This window comes from Cydia amplana, chromosome 6 (genome assembly GCF_948474715.1).
Source record: "Cydia amplana chromosome 6, ilCydAmpl1.1, whole genome shotgun sequence".
Lineage (NCBI taxonomy): Eukaryota > Metazoa > Arthropoda > Insecta > Lepidoptera > Tortricidae > Cydia > Cydia amplana.
In genome coordinates, this window is record NC_086074.1 from 18,439,418 (window position 1) to 18,458,303 (window position 18,886).

Below are 18,886 nucleotides of genomic sequence, written 5' to 3' on the forward strand. Positions count from 1 at the left end.
GTTTTATTGGCTCAACCAATGAAAATAAATGTGTAAATACTGATGCAGTTGTTTCTATTACTTGTCCATAGTGCTTACGTCACCAATATAAGTGAAGGTAAAACAACATCTCATCAACTATGTGCCCGTTGCCGTTTGGGCTCGATGCTGGGCTTTATGCTGCTTCGAAAATAGATTATTTTTGTGAGGTCATTATACTATATACAACTAAACAAAACTTCGTAAATGTCAATTATACATTTTATTTTTTACTTTTACTGTTAACATAATTACATTTGTACATATTCAACAAAAAATAACTATATACTTTAACAAGTGAGCTCTTAACGTAAGTATACGTGTCACCTATTCGAGCCAAAGAAAGACTGTATAGATTTGCAAGGCATTTTCGGCTTCTTCACCGGTGATCCAGAACTCCTTTTACGCTTAATGCTGGTCGGTACCACGGGACTAGGTTTCGCGTTCAACTGTCTACTCAGTTTCCGGGCCTCGTGGAAATCCAAATGTTCTGCCAACTTTTCCACCGGTACCCTCTTTCCACACTCTCCACATTTTTCTGTAGGTACGTTATTATCTACTTTAACCAGAAAACTTGCTATTGAACACACAGATTCGTTCTTCACTTCGACTTGTTTCTTTTTGGTAGAACCTTCACTATTTACAACAGTTTTCGGAATTGGCTTTAGTCTCTCATTTCGCACTTGCTGTCTCTCTTCATCGCGTAGCTTTAAAGCTAGATGATAATCTGCGTGTGTATCAAACATATTTACAGGCACCTGTTTCATGCACTCTGAGCATTGGAACGTCTCTAATTCATTCGGAGAATTACTGTGGTTGGTAGCTGTTGAAGGGATTGGTTCTGGATGTATCAAGTTAGGAGAACCTTCTAATTCTATGTCAGAACCCGGTTCTTCTAATTCAGCAGCAGCTATTGAAGTAGTATTGAGCAGTTCGCGCATACTGCTGACGCGGTTAGTTTTCTCAGGGTCGTCGTCAAATAATGCAATGCTCCTATTGATTTCTAATTCAATAGTTGAGCCGGAGCAATGTGTATCGTTGCTGTCTTCGCCGCAAGGGATAACGTTGCATACAGGAGTTGCAGGCCGAACAGGATCTGACTTTAGCAAGAACTTTGCAAAGAACGATTCTTGTTTATCTGAAGTTGATTCCAGTCCGGAGCTACTTGTCTCTGGTGGTTTTATTTCATGAATATCTACATGTTTCTTAAATATATCTTCTGCTTTATGTATGATTGGTTCGTTTGATTTAGAATCGGATTTAGCATTATCATTCAAAAATCTTTGCATGATGTAATCTCTGTCAGTTTTTCGTTCATTTTTAGGTATTCGTTGTGTATCATCAGCTTTGGTCGCAACAGTACTTCTATCTTTCGGTGATTCAGGTCTGGATTCATCACTTTCCTTTGGTACAATATTTGTTTCTTCAAGTTTCTTTACGGACTTCTCTTCATTTTCATTTATCTTGAAGAATCTACGCATCATATTCTCTTTATCATTCTTTCGTTTACCATTAGCTTTTGATTCATCAGGTCTCGTTTCTCTGGGTTTGTTGGTAGTAGTAGCATCTTTAGAGGAGCCGGCCGTGAAGAAATCCATTATGTTCTTGGTTTTCTTCTCTGAATGGTCTTCAAACTTACCGACACTGATGCCTAAAAACGTTATCGCCGCTTTGAGTTTTCTATTTGGTTCTTCTTCTGAAATTATAAAAGGAAGGATGTCATATTGTGTATGAGAAACTTAGTCTTTTACCAAGAGAGGTATATTGCACGTACAGTAAGCTACAGAGATAACTGGCCCTCTCTGCATAGAAACTTGTGAAGGGAGGTCAGTTATCTCTGCAGCTAACTGTACATATAACATGCAAACAGTCTAAAAAAAGTTCTACATCTTACCTTTAACTTTCACACCCTCAACACTCTCCATGACTAATTCCAAGGCTTTATTCGAAAAGAATTCAGCACACAACTCTTCCTCGTTCACAAAATTGTATGACCTTGAACTACTAGTGCCTCTCCCATCCGGCAACAATGTCGAAAAGCTGGCAACCATCTGCCTCGGCGCCCGGTTGTTGTCCACTGCGTCCTTTTCTAATCTATCTTCTATCTCATCTCCTAAGTCCTTTAGCCATTTTGTTAGATTCTCCAAGTCAAGTATAGCAGATTTGCCTTTGAAGTTTTTGCAGCATCCTATGCTCTTTGGGTTGAATTTTGCTTGCACTGGCTCTAAGTCGATCCCGCGCGCTATATTGTAAAGCCATGTCCTGTAATAAATAAAAAAGACGTCACTACCCCGAACACCAATATTATGAACAACTGTTTATTTAGAATTACATATGGTAAAATCCCAAAAGTATGAGAGATGTATCTTTAATTTCTAGGTGCTCGAAAATAGTTTACCCTTGTAGTTTTTCTGCCGTGTAGCCATTTTGCGAGGTAGGTGTTCACTCCTGGACCCCCACGACACTCTACATTTATTATTGCTATAGATTTTTGGGTATACGCCATAGAGCGACCTTTGTGAACCATTTCTTGTCAAAAGGAAGTTGAAAAAAAACGGTTACCCATTTTTTTCGTCGAATTTTGCCTGCAGTTCCTTTTCGGAGAATTTTTGCAGCTCATACATATTGTTGATTTTCAGCGCACTGCAGACTGAGAGCCCAAATTTTCCTCCCAAATGTTTCACCTTTTTCACTGGCAAAGTTCTGAAACAAAAATAAATCGTAAGTTTTCGGTTTTAATGGCCATCAAAAATCGCCAGCTACAACACTGATCATAGCATGCGTTACGACGACTGACGAGGTAAGTAAAGTATCCTCCCAAGGAAAGAGTCGACACATGATTCAAAAATTTACAGACATTTTTTAAATATACAGGCTACAGCACGTAAGGTTGTCTAAAGACCGTAAACCCCTAAAAGAAGAGGTTTTAATCATAGGTTATAGTCCACACAGTTAACTGAGCTTATTGCAAAGACATAAGATTTACCAATAGCCAGTAAGGGTGTTGCTAATGCTATATATAACATGTACTTACTTGTAAAGAATGTTGACGGTGTGTTTGGGCAACACAGACTGTTTATTGGGCTTGTTCATGCCGCAGACCAGCTTGGCCAAAATCTTATTGTGGGCAATGCCAGCTGAACATGTGTATCCTGTGGGACATTTTAAGGCTAATTAATTACTGGGAATTATTGGCGTTACCTTCATTAGAAGCAGATTTATTGGTTTTAAAATGCAACTTATTATTATACCTCTACATGTGCATTAATAGGAAAGGAGCAGCTGTCCGTAGGTCGAGCAGTTAGATTTTAGACATCAAGGATTTATTAGTGTTTTTCTAATATAGTTTTTGCCTTGACTGAAATTCATTTACCAGCTTTTTCTTAAACAGCTGGTACTGTCACTCAAAAAAAGTAGATTTTTACCTGTTTCCCTGAACACAGCAGCCCTGATTTCGCTAACGACCGCAGCTCCAACGAGCAACATCTTGGCGTGGTCATGGTCAAAGTCAATAGAGTCGCAGCCGTAGTTGTGCACATCACTTATGAACTGCTCAATGCTGTCGTAGCCGAGGGCAAACGTGTTTGGCATCATGTCACTGTTGATCGTACTTATGTTTAAAGTTTTTAGCCTTTCTTTAACCTGGAAATTAAATAATAAGTTAAGTTATATGAAAGAGCTATGAATATTCCAATGAGATATATTTCTTTGCAGGGTTAGCATGTCTTATTGATATCAACCATTTTATATCATATTAGTGTTGCAAACAAATGCTATGCTATTAATTTGTTAAGCCCCGTCTCCATATCGGGGGAGGGGCTTTATATCAAAGAAACAAAAAACACAAGTTTGGGTTGGATACTGCTAAATTTGCAAAGACATAAAATATTATCAGACTAAGAATAACAAGAATGTGCGTTGACGCAGAATGTGTGAAGCAGTGTGTCAACCTTTAACATTTAGCCAGAGAAAAGGGGATTTTACCCCTCAATTTTAACAGTTTATTCATATTAACACAGAAAATCATAAAATCAACACTTACAGGTGCAGTAATATCTAAATAGGCTTCATCAATGGAGGCCCGCTCCAGGAGAGGAGTGAAGGTTTGCAGCACTTTCGCCACCTCTATACCTGCATCTCTGTACCTGTACAGTGTCATAAAACAATTTAGTATAGGTAATTATGAAATTTAGTTGTGTTAAAATGACCTGAGATAGTGATTAGCTTTAATAGTCACTTACCAGTCTCGCAAGTTCAATTCTCACTTTTGGCAGTAGTTTCCCAACATTTTGTTTATTGCTATAATTAAAATAATGTCCTCGCAGCAAGCTACTTACTTGGAGATATTAGCCTTCCCTCTGTTGCATGGTACTGAAGGTAGCTGTATTTCTGGACACTTTTCTTTCGCTTCTTGACCGCGCATATGGCGAGTGACTCCGCGAGCCCTGGCCACATAGTTCACTGCAATTATGCTGCAAAAAATAATTATTCTTATATCTTACAAATATTATGTAGGCTTTGCAAGCGCCTGTGTCAACAATCAATAAGTAGCAATACAAAATATGATCACAAAGGCCAACGAGGCGCAGAAAACTAGCTACTACAAACCAACAAAAGCAGGTACGTACAAACTACAACATTAACATAGCAGGTTACAACATATGAATCATATGATCCAAGCGAAAAAACACAAAATACTAAGTTCTGAATGTAAGTTGTGTGATCATTATTTACCCGCCACCCTTCCAAGGGTTGTATTGTACCACGGCAATAGGTTGTCCCTTTAGTTCAGGGTTCAATTTCTCCTCAACTTGGCAATAAAAACAGTCCATATCAATTAACACAACAACACGATTTTCTTGTTCCATTGTTATTAGTTTAACGATTCCACGTTACGGCTTAATTATACCAGACGTATTTTATACACGAAACATTTGTAAAATCTCAAAAATCAAAACATACTGCATACTGGCGCGCCAAAACATACACATGATTTTTTTTTTGTTAGAATGACATGATTTTTTGTTTTGACATTCTAATAAAGTGTCAGTGTCACTGTCAAAGTGAGCCAAAATGTACAGCCATGTAATGCACGCCGATAATTCGATCTTAAGACCTATTTTGTACAGTAGTGTTAAATTGGCAATACTTGCCAAACGGTTTTTCCCATGAAGTTATATTTTTTAAACTGGAGCGAGTTGTCACTTTTTTTGCCATACTAATTTTAACCTTATCACTGAGACAGAAAGTTGTTCGTACCAGACTAGAGAAAACGGTCCACTTGAGATAGAAAAACCCGAGCCCTGTGTCTCACTCGCACATGTTGCCAATGTTAAAAAGATACCATTGTGGTAGAAATTATATCATTAAACTACTGAATTTAATTACCTTCTTATACAATTTTAGTGTTATATTCAGATTACAGTTCTGATATATTTTAAGTAATTTGTAAATAATTATGATGCCAATATTATTAACTGATTAAACCAAGCGCATACACAGCAAAAAAAAACCTAAATTTTAGTATGGTAGGATTTGTAGTAACTTTAAATATTAATTGGTATCCCCAACTTGATGAAATTTCTTCAAAACACGTGAATGCGAAATTTCTTAAAAATTGTGAAGAAATGTTATGTTAAAGGTTGTTGGAGTGAAATAATTGCTAATTGTGGAATATTGTTTCACAAGAAAGCCACAATTATTACATTTTACTATAAAAATACAAGACAACATTGTCAAACTCATTAGGGTGACTATGATGTCGGCACGTTGTGAATCGGTCTCACAGAATTCTTATTATTAACGTAGGTAACGTAAAAGTAAGTTTAACTTAATAGGTATGTCTTTATTTCGGCATGTTTAATTTAAGATTTGTTATAGAATACCTAATTGAAGGGATGTTTACAAAAACAACATAACTGATTAGAGCGGTTGTCATTTTTTTTAAGAACATGTTAATCGTTTCAGGTGTCAACCAGTGTAGTCAGTTATGTTGTTTTTGTAAACATCCCTTCAATTGCCAAAATTAAAAACCAAAGTGCTTAACTCCTTAAACATTACAGACTCTCATTTATACATAATATTTTGTTACGGAAAAGATGTGCCAAACTGTTTATATATATGCAATCGATTCTTTATAGGTAGGACACATTTCCGTCAATAGAAAAAAGGCACCAACTTTTAAAAAAACGTCATATTTGCTAAACAGATCTTCAATGACGCTTACACTTAAAAAAAGCTGAAGTGGACAAAAGGGAAGCCTACCTTTATGAACATACCATGAGTGAGTGCTAAAGAGGCCGACTACAAATGAAAGAAAAAACCCGACTACTTAAAATTTCACTTTATTTACCCTACTGATATATTTCATGTTATCCTAATATACCACATACAGATGTCTTATGGTCACCCTAATTAGAACGAGATGCAGGGCTCTAGTTTGACTTCTCATGTGGACACACTTTTTGGTCAATGTACTCGATCCAGTTTATTAACTCTAAATCCGTGGTTTTTCCCCATTATTCAACTCCAGCCCATAAAGCCCTCTCCACACTCGTGCGCGAATCCGCGATTCACGTACATAGTCTGGAGGGGGTTTAACAGGCAGGCACAGATTAATTGTATCGAGCATTGGAGTTGACTGGAGAAAAGTCGTGCTGTAGCATTTTGACCCAAGAATAGGGACCTGTAGTAGGTACATGTATTTTCCTGCACTGCTATTGTGTCGTTTATGATACTCTTTTTAGGGTTTTATTCAGGTGGCGATTTTATTTCTTTTTATGGAGTGAACAGACTAACTAATAAGTCAGCAAATTAAACTAATTGTTAAAGAAACAGTATAATAACATTAATAACATAGCTCAACATTCAAAACCCTTGGCCGTAAGTGTTGTTCCAGTTGACATACTGGCCGAGGTCGTCCTGCGACACGCTGGGCCGGACGCGTTTTAGCGCATTCTTAAAGTCTTGCACGGTCACTGGACGCACCTGGAAGCACAAATAATTAAGGTTTACATAACATTTTGAACGCAGCGCACATGCCAAGCCAAGAGGCTTCGTTATCAAACATTTTTCACACAAAGCTAACTAGAGTCGGAATAAGCTGTTAACTCTTTACAGACTGCAATGACATAATGTGGAAGTATCACCATACCCGTCGACTTTTTATAAAAACATGGCGTTTATTGTGGTACTTCCACATTTTATCTTAGATGGAGCTTAGATGGAGTCTTTAAACTTGCAACTCATTCTAACTTTTAGTAACTACGCGTAGAATCATTTTTGTTGCAAAAAGGCCAATCTTACCATCAAGTAATATAAGATTTATTTTAAACTACCTTATCGCGGTCAATAGTGCATATCTGTGACAGCGGCACAGCCCGCACCGGCCCCATGGCGGCCTCGGAGCAGAGCGACTTCATGTCGGCGCCCGAGTAGCCGTCCGTTAGATGCGCCACCTCGTTAATCTCCGTGGCAGACAACGCGTTGTTCTCGCACTTTAGCAGGTTGTTGATTATCTGTTCACGGGCCTAAGAAAAGAGGTTACATTAAACAGTGTAATCTTTTGTCGATATTTGTCCTAACATGACAAACCTAAGTTCTTAAGATCTAAAAAGCAACAAGGGAGACAGGAGATCTCTTGACTGGAAGCAAATATTAAAAGCAGTTGAGGCCTATAAATGTAGATCGGTCGAAGACTCTCGCCTCTATGATCGGCCTGATCGCTATGATCTGCTGCAAGTGGAGGTAATAACATATCATTCTGGAAGAGGACAAGTGGACTACTCACGTCAGCATCGGGCAGCGGCACGTAGAGGCGCTTGACGAGGCGCCGGCGAGCCGCTTCGTCCAGCTCCTGCGGCCGGTTCGTGGCGCCGACTATCAGCAGCCGCTCCTCCTCACCTATAGATCATCATCAACAAACTTAAGACGCCTGATCATCCAGTTTGTGGTCAAGAGCTTATTTTAAAAGACTTCATGCTCTTTCAAGTTCAGCACAAAATTGACGTCAAGATACTCTCGAAATTTCTATATGGACAAAGAGCTTACACGTATTTCGTGTTCCTGCAACATGTCGAACAATCTTCGACTTAAAAAACGTAAGTGATCCGTTTTAATCAATTAATCCTCTACAATCTACATCATGCAGGGATTATCAGGCCGTTCATTATGTGGTTGTACATTAACAGTGGCTTCAACGCAAAAGCATCAACGGCGGGAACAGCGATTAAATTTTGTAATTTCAATTTTATAGGACGAAAAACGAACATACGGCTTAGCTGATGGACATCGTAGCCTATGTGCAACTCCAAGGGTGTTACATGCATGTTTATTAGGATTTAATGAGGGTAGGTAAATGAGAATTAGTTGTATTTTATAATAGATATACCAAACCAACCTGTGGCAGCTCCATCGAACTGCACAAGGAATTCAGTCTTGATTCTCCTGGTAGCTTCATGTTCGCTGTCACTTCTCTGTGTCAGCAACGAGTCAATTTCATCTATGAATATCACCTGTCATAAAGATAGAATCAAATTATGATGAAATAACTAAAGGCCCCAGTACATAATGGGCCATCGCCGGCCACTCCAAGGGACGCATTTATGCGTTAGAGGGAGCAAGTGATATTGCTATCTCATTCTACCGCATGGCTGCGTCCCTTGGAGTGGCCGACGATGGCCCATTGTGTACTGGGGCCTTAACGATGTAATTATCTAAACCAAAAACAGGAAGCGTGAAATACATACGTATAAATACATCTATTCTTTTTCAGGACACTTTCTGCTGAGGACAGAGAAAGGTGCTGTTACGCTGTCCCTCTCACAAGATAGAAGAGTATCCGAAGGAATAGATGTAACCCCTTTACTGTTTAGATATAAACTATGGTTGAGGACCAGCGCTTGGTGCATTAAATCGCTGTCTGATAAAAATATTTTTTTGATACAACGTATGACTGGTAGTAACAGTTGGCAATTTGTTCTCAATCTGTAGACTGTATCTGCCCTCCTAAGCTAAAAAGCGGTATTTTCATATAGTTTTCTTTGAAAATACGGCCTTTTACCTTAGGAGGGCAGGTATGGAGTAGGCTTACAGCAGGCTGGTGTACTCTGGCCACGGCGAACAGCGCGCGCACCATCTTCTCCCCGTCTCCGATCCATTTCGAAGTGAGAGACGACGCCGAGATGCTGAAGAAAGTCGCGCGACATTGCGCCGCCACGCATTTACCTTAACGATATTGAATCGTATTACTCAGATATAAAGTTTCTAAATACTCTGGCACACCAGATTTGTCAGTAGAGAAAGGCAGTAAATTTGATAAATGTAGGCGCAAAGGATCGACTTATAACACAAATTTTGAATTTCGCGACTTTTTCTACTGACAAATTGTTTCCTAGGTTGATTAGCAGAGTTGTAAGGAAGGCAGGCACTTTGGTTAGTATCTATCCTCCTAAGGCCCAGCCATACAAACGAAACATTCAAAATTTGCCACTGAAATTTGAACCTAAATTGTAGGAAATAGAGTTGATTTTGCGTTGTTTGAAAATTTAACGAAACAGCAAAAGCGACTCTGTTCCAATTGAACATGGTTTAAATTACATCGAACTGAATAGTTACTATAGGTAGGACCTTGGGCCTTAGGAGGCTATTTCAGTTCGTGTGCATAAATAAAATAACATTACCAATGAGTGTTTTCCCAGTGCCGGGCGGGCCAAAGAGCAGGATGCCCTTGGGCGGGCGCCGCAGCCCCGTGAAGATGTCGGGCCGCAGCAGCGGCCACACCACGGCTTCTTGGATCACCGACTTTACCAGGTGCAGGCCTGCTATGTCGTCCCAGCCTAAAATATTCATAGACGCATTTTATAATGCCAATTTTGAGGTTTGGATTTGCGTATGCGTTTGGATGCGTCACTTTTGTTATGCCATATAATATAAAAAGAGATGTAACACATTCGTTGCACAATTGGGTTGAGCATCTCAATTTATACTGTGAGCCCAGGGTGGCCGTACATAATTTACCTCGATACTGGGGTGTGGAACCGAACCGGCAGATCATCTTATATATGCCGTACAGCTGCGATCGTGGCCCACAAATCCCACAATAAATGAACTCGCCGGAAGATCAGCGCCGACTCTCGGGTCAGCATTATGCTGAGGGGAGCCCATTTCGTGGTAAACAATATGTAATTATAAATTTCTAACCTTTATCATGTTACTTTTGTATGTTTAACTATTTTATCACGAAAAATAAATGATTTATTTATTTTATGATTTATAACATGTGGCAATTTCTTTGTGTGTCACCTTGTTCTGTGTGGACTGCCTATTGACAATAAATACTACATACTACTCGTATTACCAATAGGTGTTCCCTTATCAATGATCTCACTCTCAATGAGTTCTATCATTTTAGGTTCAATGTGCTTCAGTCTGTCATCTGCTATTGCTGGCGCTGCCTCTACACTTTCTTGCTTATCCCTAGAAAATTAGACATAATATAAAGACAGAAAAAAAATTGGTTGTCTTAGCTTGCCTTGTCTTTGCTTTACTCGAGCTTTGACTAAGACGACTTACAAAACATGTGGAGTCACAAAACTACATAAAATTTATTAGGCATATTCAGATAACTCCAAATCCCTCCTGAACATCAGGTAATTCCGAAAATCACCCATAATTCAATGACATTAGAATCCATTTCTGAAATGACTTAACATTCAGGATTTATTACTGCAGGTTGAAGTCGTTACTTTTAGCACTGGAGGTTGGGGTAGAAAGACCTCAAATGCAAAGTATGTGTAATTACAAGTTACAGTAGCTACACTAATTGCCGCAGCAAAGGTCTTAATACACTGTAGAAAGAACTTACTGGGCTCCAATCATAGGTGAAACAAACTTTGCTTGAGCCTTCCGGGAAGTCCCCAAAGTCCTCTTGGCAGCCGGATTAGCAGCAAAGAAACAATCCTTAGCAGTTTTGAATGTAATCTTAGCCACATTTGCTTTATGGGTTTTGGCCTCTTCCTCTTCTTTTGTAAGGTCTATCTCCATTTCTTGAGATATTGGTTTTGGTAAAACGGGCTGGTTTTTAACCACAGGCTTCGGACGCCCAAATTTTGGCTTAAATAGTGGTTTGTGTTCATCCCCTGAATTTACTTCAAAACTTGAACTATTTGAATGTAGAGTTTTGACAAATAATGATTTTTTGTTTTCATAGACATTTTCTTTGTCTATTCTCTTTGTTTCAACTTTTGGGATAGTACATTTGCATTCTGAGTTCATGAGCTGCTGTAAAGCCATACTTTGAGAAGTTTTAGAGGTGCAGCTTTTGCAGGCAGGTATTAATTTTTCAAATAATGTCTCTGGGTCTGTGAATTTGCTAAAAAAATTAACATAAAATGGTATACATTTTGCAGCTTCAGTAATTGTAAGCTCGAGTGAGCTAAAAGAAATATGAAATTCTTACCCAAGTGAGCTTTTCCATATTTTCATGTTACTGGTATCATTATTTTGTAGCAGTGAGTTACTAGAGTTCGTAATTTGGTCCCAAGTCTTTTCATTGCATAGATCCATGTGGGAATTCCAAACATCTTTCAACAGAATGTTGGACGATGCATTAGATGAGCTGTTATATAATAAAGTAATTAGTAGTTTCTGTAAATATCACTAATCAATAAACATAAGATACAATATTTGGATTCTAAACCTTTCAAGAGAAACTTTGTAATGTTGCAAGTTTGTTTTGTTGACTGTAGACAAATGATTTCCATAAGTATCTTCCGGAGCAGTTCCGTAATACGTTTTCGAATTATCCATTTTCGAAAGCAATTTCGTAGCAAATGAATTTTAAATACACGACACAAATAATATAAACAACACAACACGACACGACTGAACTCAACCATTGAATGTCAACTGTCAAATTTCATCATTTGTCAAAACCTATATACTTACTTTACTCTTTGGTCAAAACACCCGCCATACCGCAGACAAAAAATTAAATATTGAACCAAATTGTCGATGTTTTTTCAGTTTGAGACATTTTTAAACACGCCTCAACTTTCCTGAAAAAAAGTTATGAGCTTTGACATGGGATTGGATTGACGCTAACGCCGTTATTTTATATTGAATAACATGTCATGAAAAATTTGGCCTTAGTGCAGTACATTTAAGGGTTATTTTGTAATGGTTTTATATTAAATTCATTAGAGCAGTAATTAAATTATTGTAATGATACACATCGCATCGCATACATTCGTAAATCTGTCAAACACACTTGTCATCACAAAATAATCGTCGGGTTTTTTATAAAATTGTAATAATTGCTGTGATTAAATTAATTAGTGAGAAAGATTAGTAACGGCGTAATATATATTCGTACCATTTAAACAAAAGTTAAACCATGTGTGTTTTTTGTTAGAAAACTATGTAATTTTTAATGTAATCGGAATGTCTGCAAAACCGACGATTTACCATGAAAAACAAGTTAAAGAGCTGTGCGCGCTGCACGCACTTAATAATTTATTCCAGGCACGTATTACCTTCATCATTGTACATAGCATTAGCAAGGGAATTGGAATAAATTTGAGTTATAGACGTACGACGTATGTAAACATGATACTTGTTGCTAGGAGCGCGGGACGTTTTCAAAGAACGAGCTGGACGGGATCTGCAGCCGGCTGTCGCCTAACGTGTGGATCAACCCGCACCGCTCCATGCTGGGGCTGGGCAACTACGACATCAACGTGATCATGGCGGCGCTGCAGCTGAAGGGCTGCGAGGCCGTGTGGTTCGACAAGAGGAAGTGAGTCTCAAGGTCGCGGCTCTGCCGACTCGCTCATTAGCATGATTTGCTCAGATTTATGTAAAACCTTGAAAATATTGTGTAATCTTGAATTTCAATAGCCAATAACTTGTGTATTGTGTAAATTTGTAATTTACACTAATTCTCCTGTGGCTATACATACATAATGTGGCATTTAGCAACATAGTTATTCAGCAAATAACATGTTTCTAAAGTAATAAGTAGTGTATAATTTAAATCACAAGTTGCATGTAATTATCTTCTTTAATTAACCCTTCCATGTCCATTGTCCATGTTGGTGTTGTATAAGTACATTTAATACTTGAGTTCTAAATGTTAAAGAAACATGATTATTCATTCTTATACTCATATTCAATATCAGATATTTTTAGAAGAAAAAACTATGCACTTGAAATTGTATATTTAAGCAATTATTTTACACTTCATTCATGCTATAACTTTTGCAATCTCATATTCAATAAATATGCCAACTATGGCCAATATTTTCAGAGACCCGGGCTGCCTTGACCTATCAAACATCTGTGGGTTCATTCTGAATGTGCCCTCTGACTACAAGTTCGGCTTCGTGATGCTGCCCCTGCGGCGTCGTCACTGGATTGCCATCCGTCAGATCCAGGGGAACTTCTACAACTTGGATTCCAAGCTGGATGCACCACAGCTCATTGGAAGAGTAAGATTGTTTTTTTTATATATAAAAACTAGCGACCCGCCCCGCCTAATAGTTATTACAAGTATGAGAATGGTTATAAAAATTGTTTAATGTATGTTCTTGATAATACCAATATGATTTTTTTACAGTACATATGGTGCTAGTTTTCCTTTGGTTGTGTTTTAGTTCATCTCCACTCATTGTAATATTTATACTTTTAGCACATAATCGTAATGTACTATATGAACTCATAATCATTAGTATCAAATTCTAAATATATTACCTTTCCTTTTTCAGAGCAGTGATCTCATAGCCTACCTAAAGCAGCAGATGGAGTGTAAAGAAAAAGAGCTGTTTGTGGTTGTTAGCAAGGAAGTGGAAGAGAAGCAGCTCTGGATGAACCAGTTCGCCGTCTCCTCGCCAACCCACAACCCCCCCCTCAACCACTGTGACAGCCCCGACAGTGTTACAGACAACAGTAACCCGTACGAGTCTAAAAATGATAGCGTAGAGTGTCTTCAAATTCATGAAGTGCGGAACTGTTCCTTGGCGGTTAATGACTTTTAATAGTGTACTTTTTCCATGAGACTGATAGTGTCGACTGTTTGGTTCTGTGGGTGTTGGAAATTGAACCGTAAAATTGATTAAATTGTTGTTCACAATATTATTAATCCATTTATTTTGCCTTTTTCCGTTATGGAAACGATTTTAAAGCATGTGTGTTTGTACACACCTGATAAAACTAAAAGTATGATTAACATCTGTTTTTTATAATTTTAATTAATTAATTTTGCAATATTTGGGGTTTTGAAACTCAAACTAGTATTTTATTACTAAATTTACCGAGACGCATTTGTTTGTATTAGAAATGTAGATGAAATCTGTGTCTTTTGCTCTCTCAGTATAGCACTGAACTGAATTAGTAGTTTAAAAAGCCAAATACTTAATAGATTCACATTTTCAAGGTTAAACTGTTTCATGAAATTGCATCCTTATTTCTTCGGTATGAAAGTCTAAAATCAACTGGTATATCTTAACAAATGAGTGAAACGCCTAATGCCATTGTGAACAATGCCTTATAAATGGTAATGTAAGATCGGTTTTAGGTCCAGTAGTGAAAATTATACATATTTGTAAATAATTTAGCCAAATTACTGAATAATGTGTCTATTTCTCAAGTTTTCATTAAAAACCAATATTGTAATTTGAATCTTTTGGATCGGATTTTAAAACAAACATATAGCTCATTGTAAATAAAATGATTTTGGCATAAGTCTGGCATCTTGAATATACCTACAAATATAACTATACTGTCTTAGGTATTCGATACCAATCACAACCTGTAATTAAGGGTCAAAAGTTGACACTACATTACTAACAATGCGGCGTTGGATAACATATATAACTGCATTTCAATATGTATACAAAGTATTTAATTAAATTGTGATTCCAAGTTTACAACGAAGTAAATATCCTTGCTCCATAGGTTAACGTTGACACGAGGCGACAAGAGTTTGATAGACGTATGAAGGATACCCAGTGCCACATACTTATGTGTCTGTTAAAATTGTATGTGTAATTAAGAAAACATATCCTCGTATATTAATGATGACCATATTGTATAATTCTTGCTATAACAGATAGAATGGAGACACGAAATTTGGGCGCTTTCAATTTTCATGTATGTATTTAAAACGATCTAAATGTTCTGCGTAACCAAAATCGGATTACTAGCGAAGTATCCTAGTGTATAGTCACTATCAAAATAAATAGTGACGGCCAATGTGGCCAAATATATCGGAACACATCCTTATTTCTCGAGTAACAAAGATGTGTTACGATATATTTGACCACTTTGGCCGTCACCATCTATGGTAACTGTACAGTTTAAGTGTAACTATGGGTGCATGCAATTTTCCAAAAATATGTCCCATATTTAGTTCTTAATTCGCAATATCAGAGCTATAGGATAGGGCAAGAAACCTACTTAGGCACCTACGCAAGTATCTTCTCGGCGTCTGCCTAGAATTCGTGGCAATACCTCTTTATTTTCTGGGTTTGTAGTACATATAGACCTTATAGTACGTATAATGCGATATTTATTGTTGTTTAATTTTTTTGTTTTGTACCTACAATTTTGTTGGGTTAGTTAAATACAGGAACGAGTTATTTGTTGTTCTGTTGGTTGAGTGGCTATTAACACCAGGCCCCTATTTCACCACGGCGACAGGTGCGACAATTCGACAAATGTCACTGTTGCTGACGTCACAGGCATCCATGGGCTACGGTTACCGCTTACCATCGGGCGGGCCGTATTCCTGTTTGCCACCATCATTTTATTTAAAAAAAACTTTATTATATCGGCAAAAAGCAGGTATTTCTCTTTCGAAGTTTATGATGATGATGATGACAATTGTCACACGATTTAATAGAACTTTCGGTAATTCTTGACACGAAATGAGTTCTGTGTCGGAATTTCGTGACAATTGTCGTGTTTCTTGTGACAATTGTCATTAGCTTCGCAAAATAAGTGCTTATTTATTGGCGATATAATGGAGTTTTTTTTTTATTAATATGTTGGTGGCAAACAAGCACACCGCCCGTCCGATGGTAAGCGGTTACCGTAGTCTATGGAGGCCTGTGATGTCAGTAACAGTGATGTCAACAATTTTCGCACCTGTCACCATGGTGAAATAGGGGCCAGGCGTTTCTGTCCAATATATATTCAGTGTGACAGACTACCGAAGATAAAAAATGTGTCGCTTTCAATGTTGGCATTGTCGGTTGTTCTTAACCCTTAAATGCATGATTTTTTTCTTTTTGGCCGAAATTAATATATGTATCACATAATTGTTTGCCGTTTCTAGGAAAAATAGTAAAAAAAATTATATCATCGATTTTCACTGCGAAATCAGTGTTAAAAGTTGCATAGGCTAAATCATATTTTTGGAAATATATAGGTATTTGTAAAGGGTATAGGAAAAATCTTAACTGCCATCAGAAAGGTACACTATTTATGATGTTCCTATGATAAAGTTTGTAAATATAAAATAATTACAAACCCCGAAAAATCTGCCCAAAATCACATACTAAAAATCATCAACTTCCAGGTTTTTCCAAATTTTCCGACATTTCGTCTATAAACAAATGTAATTTTTATGAATTAAAATACTGCGTAAATTTATGTAATAATTCGGAAAATTTATTAGTTTTACTATTGAAATAATATACAAGAACAAATAGAATTTGTTTAATAATGCATAACATTTGATGTTTATGTTGTGTGTATAAATGCATCACTATGCATTTAAGGGTTAAAGCCGGTTTTTATGTGCATTTCTGTGACAGCGGCGCCCTGCTGACGCCCAATAATCTAGTGATAACCTTTTGCCTCAAAAAGTCAAAACTACACACATTCTTGGAGTACCCAGGGTATTGGCGTCAAAAATAGGCAACAAACTTTGGTACAGTCAGCAGCAGAAGTTACTAAGCGGTTCAAAGTTCAAAATGATCTTGACGCGACTTTATTGTTAAGGGAATAAGAGTGTGTCAAGGTAATTGTGAACAACTCCCTCGCTTAGAAACTTCTGCTGCTGGCTGTTAATTTCTTGGCATCAAAGATATATTGCTATACCAACGTATCTACAAATGACAAGTTCCGTTCATATAGTCAGTGTAAATATGTACTGACTTTGTATGTAAATTATTTTTGTTTTATTGTAAAGTTAAATGTGTTTACGATAGACGGCCTAAGTTAATGATATTCGGTTTAGAGGGTATTTAGCACTTATCTAAATATTCACTGTCTTTTATTAGGTAATTTACAATCACCACCACCAATATAGGAGTATCTTATGACTATTCATAATTTTGAAAATTAGATTTTTTGACTTCCGACTTATTTGTTAGCGATCCAAACTGAGGATGGTAACTAGTATGTATATCGTCGGGTGACAAGTAAAAGTCACCAACTAACATCATTTAAATTATTGGACAATAAACCGTGTTACAAGTGTAATAAAGTGCATTGTTACTTTAATTTTTTGATAGTACTTAATGACTTTTACTTGTCACCCGACGATATTGTCTTTTCTAACCTGTGCCAACAATATATTCTTTAATCCATATCCCTAGCAAAATCGACCGCGATACCGTGTCGCGCACGCTTGTGCTGGGCTGACACAACTCATAGGGGTCTCAACGAACTTTTCATATAAACTCCTATATTTGATGATGATTGTAGAAGCGGCTTAATTTTTAACACTTTCATTGAACCTAAATGGATTAAATTTAAATTAAATTTTTATTTTCAAATGGCAGTGAAAGTGTTAACAGTGCTGCGACAATAACGACTTGACTATTCATGAATGATATTCATTCGTCTTACCTTGCAATCTATCAGTATATAATAAGCATTTAGATTTAAGAGCATATGGGCGCTGAAAATGGGTACCTCCCAGTTGTTCAATAGTCTACTGAAAACCTTATACAATAGAGTCTAAACTTGCACACCAAAGCTGCACTATGGCGACCACTAAATGGGTTCTCGCGAGGGTGTCAGGCAACAATAGTCAGTTTGGTGGAACAGGGGCCAGGGCAGAGTACTAAAGAGCGACTGGGATCTGTCCGTTGCAATATGGGCCTTATGCGGTAATGTCTAAGGCACAACACCAAATGCAGCCGCACGGCTAGGTACAAGCAATAAAACCAAATAAATAGGATAATTTTATGTAACACAAGTTTATAAGCACTCGTTGTATCTACTCTTTTTGAGTTTGTCTTTTGATGGTTCAAGTAACTGGTATTTTATTCCTGATCCAAAATCACATAAACGTTTTAATCTACTTGTACTATGCATTGTAAATATAAGATATTTTCATATAAAATAGAAGGTGTGATGACTAACTTGGAACATTTTATTTTCTCTCAGATCCTCATGGAGACTAACATTTGATTTTCTATAGTTAAATATGTAGTTTTGTAAAAAAAGATTTTCCTTAAATTGGCAACGGAGGTACAATACATTTGACCGACATATTGATTTTTTTCTGTACCAGGATCATTAGCACTATTGAGCGCCGAAGAGGTTTGAACTAACCAGGACCTACCTTTTTTGTCAATGTGAGGGTTAACCTTATGAAATTATTTTTTTATTTTATTTGAAAATTAGTACCTATTCGATTTTATTTTAGTTATCTTATGTTATTTGGAACCCTTTCACTGTAGCACCATGTAGGCAAGGGTTTGTGGTCGCTTTACTCCCCGGCCCTGAGGGTCTACGCCGAAAATCGACATGCCGTTTTTAGCCTGCAAAGTCCCAGTCATTTTTGTAGATTTTAACCATATTTTATTCAATTCCTTCTTTTATTCCATTATAGTGAGATCCTATAATTGGCTCTGTA

The 18,886-nt window shown here is 37.3% G+C and overlaps 3 protein-coding genes across 3 annotated transcripts; 1 reads left to right on the forward strand and 2 right to left on the reverse strand.

Moving 5' to 3' along the window:
• Positions 1–309: 309 nt before the first annotated feature.
• LOC134649017 (DNA polymerase eta) lies at positions 310–4,984 on the reverse strand. The gene is made up of 8 exons (XM_063503707.1): positions 4,753–4,984; positions 4,356–4,490; positions 4,061–4,163; positions 3,444–3,660; positions 3,053–3,170; positions 2,581–2,721; positions 1,913–2,280; positions 310–1,714 (listed from the first exon to the last, which is right to left on the reverse strand). Exons 1-8 carry the CDS (start codon positions 4,884–4,886, stop codon positions 342–344), a joined length of 2,589 nt encoding a protein of 862 aa, XP_063359777.1. The 5' UTR covers positions 4,887–4,984; the 3' UTR covers positions 310–341.
• Positions 4,985–6,885: 1,901 nt separating this feature from the next.
• On the reverse strand, positions 6,886–11,823 carry LOC134649018 (fidgetin-like protein 1). The gene is made up of 10 exons (XM_063503708.1): positions 11,717–11,823; positions 11,477–11,635; positions 10,883–11,389; positions 10,376–10,494; positions 9,699–9,854; positions 9,110–9,243; positions 8,417–8,531; positions 7,808–7,920; positions 7,356–7,547; positions 6,886–7,005 (listed from the first exon to the last, which is right to left on the reverse strand). The coding sequence occupies exons 2-10, from the start codon at positions 11,581–11,583 to the stop codon at positions 6,886–6,888; spliced, it is 1,563 nt and encodes a 520-aa protein (XP_063359778.1). The 5' UTR covers positions 11,584–11,635; positions 11,717–11,823.
• A 456-nt stretch (positions 11,824–12,279) lies between these two features.
• On the forward strand, positions 12,280–14,131 carry LOC134649281 (josephin-2). The gene is made up of 4 exons (XM_063504006.1): positions 12,280–12,540; positions 12,642–12,814; positions 13,325–13,505; positions 13,782–14,131. Exons 1-4 carry the CDS (start codon positions 12,460–12,462, stop codon positions 14,049–14,051), a joined length of 705 nt encoding a protein of 234 aa, XP_063360076.1. The 5' UTR covers positions 12,280–12,459; the 3' UTR covers positions 14,052–14,131.
• The last annotated feature ends 4,755 nt before the right edge of the window (positions 14,132–18,886 follow it).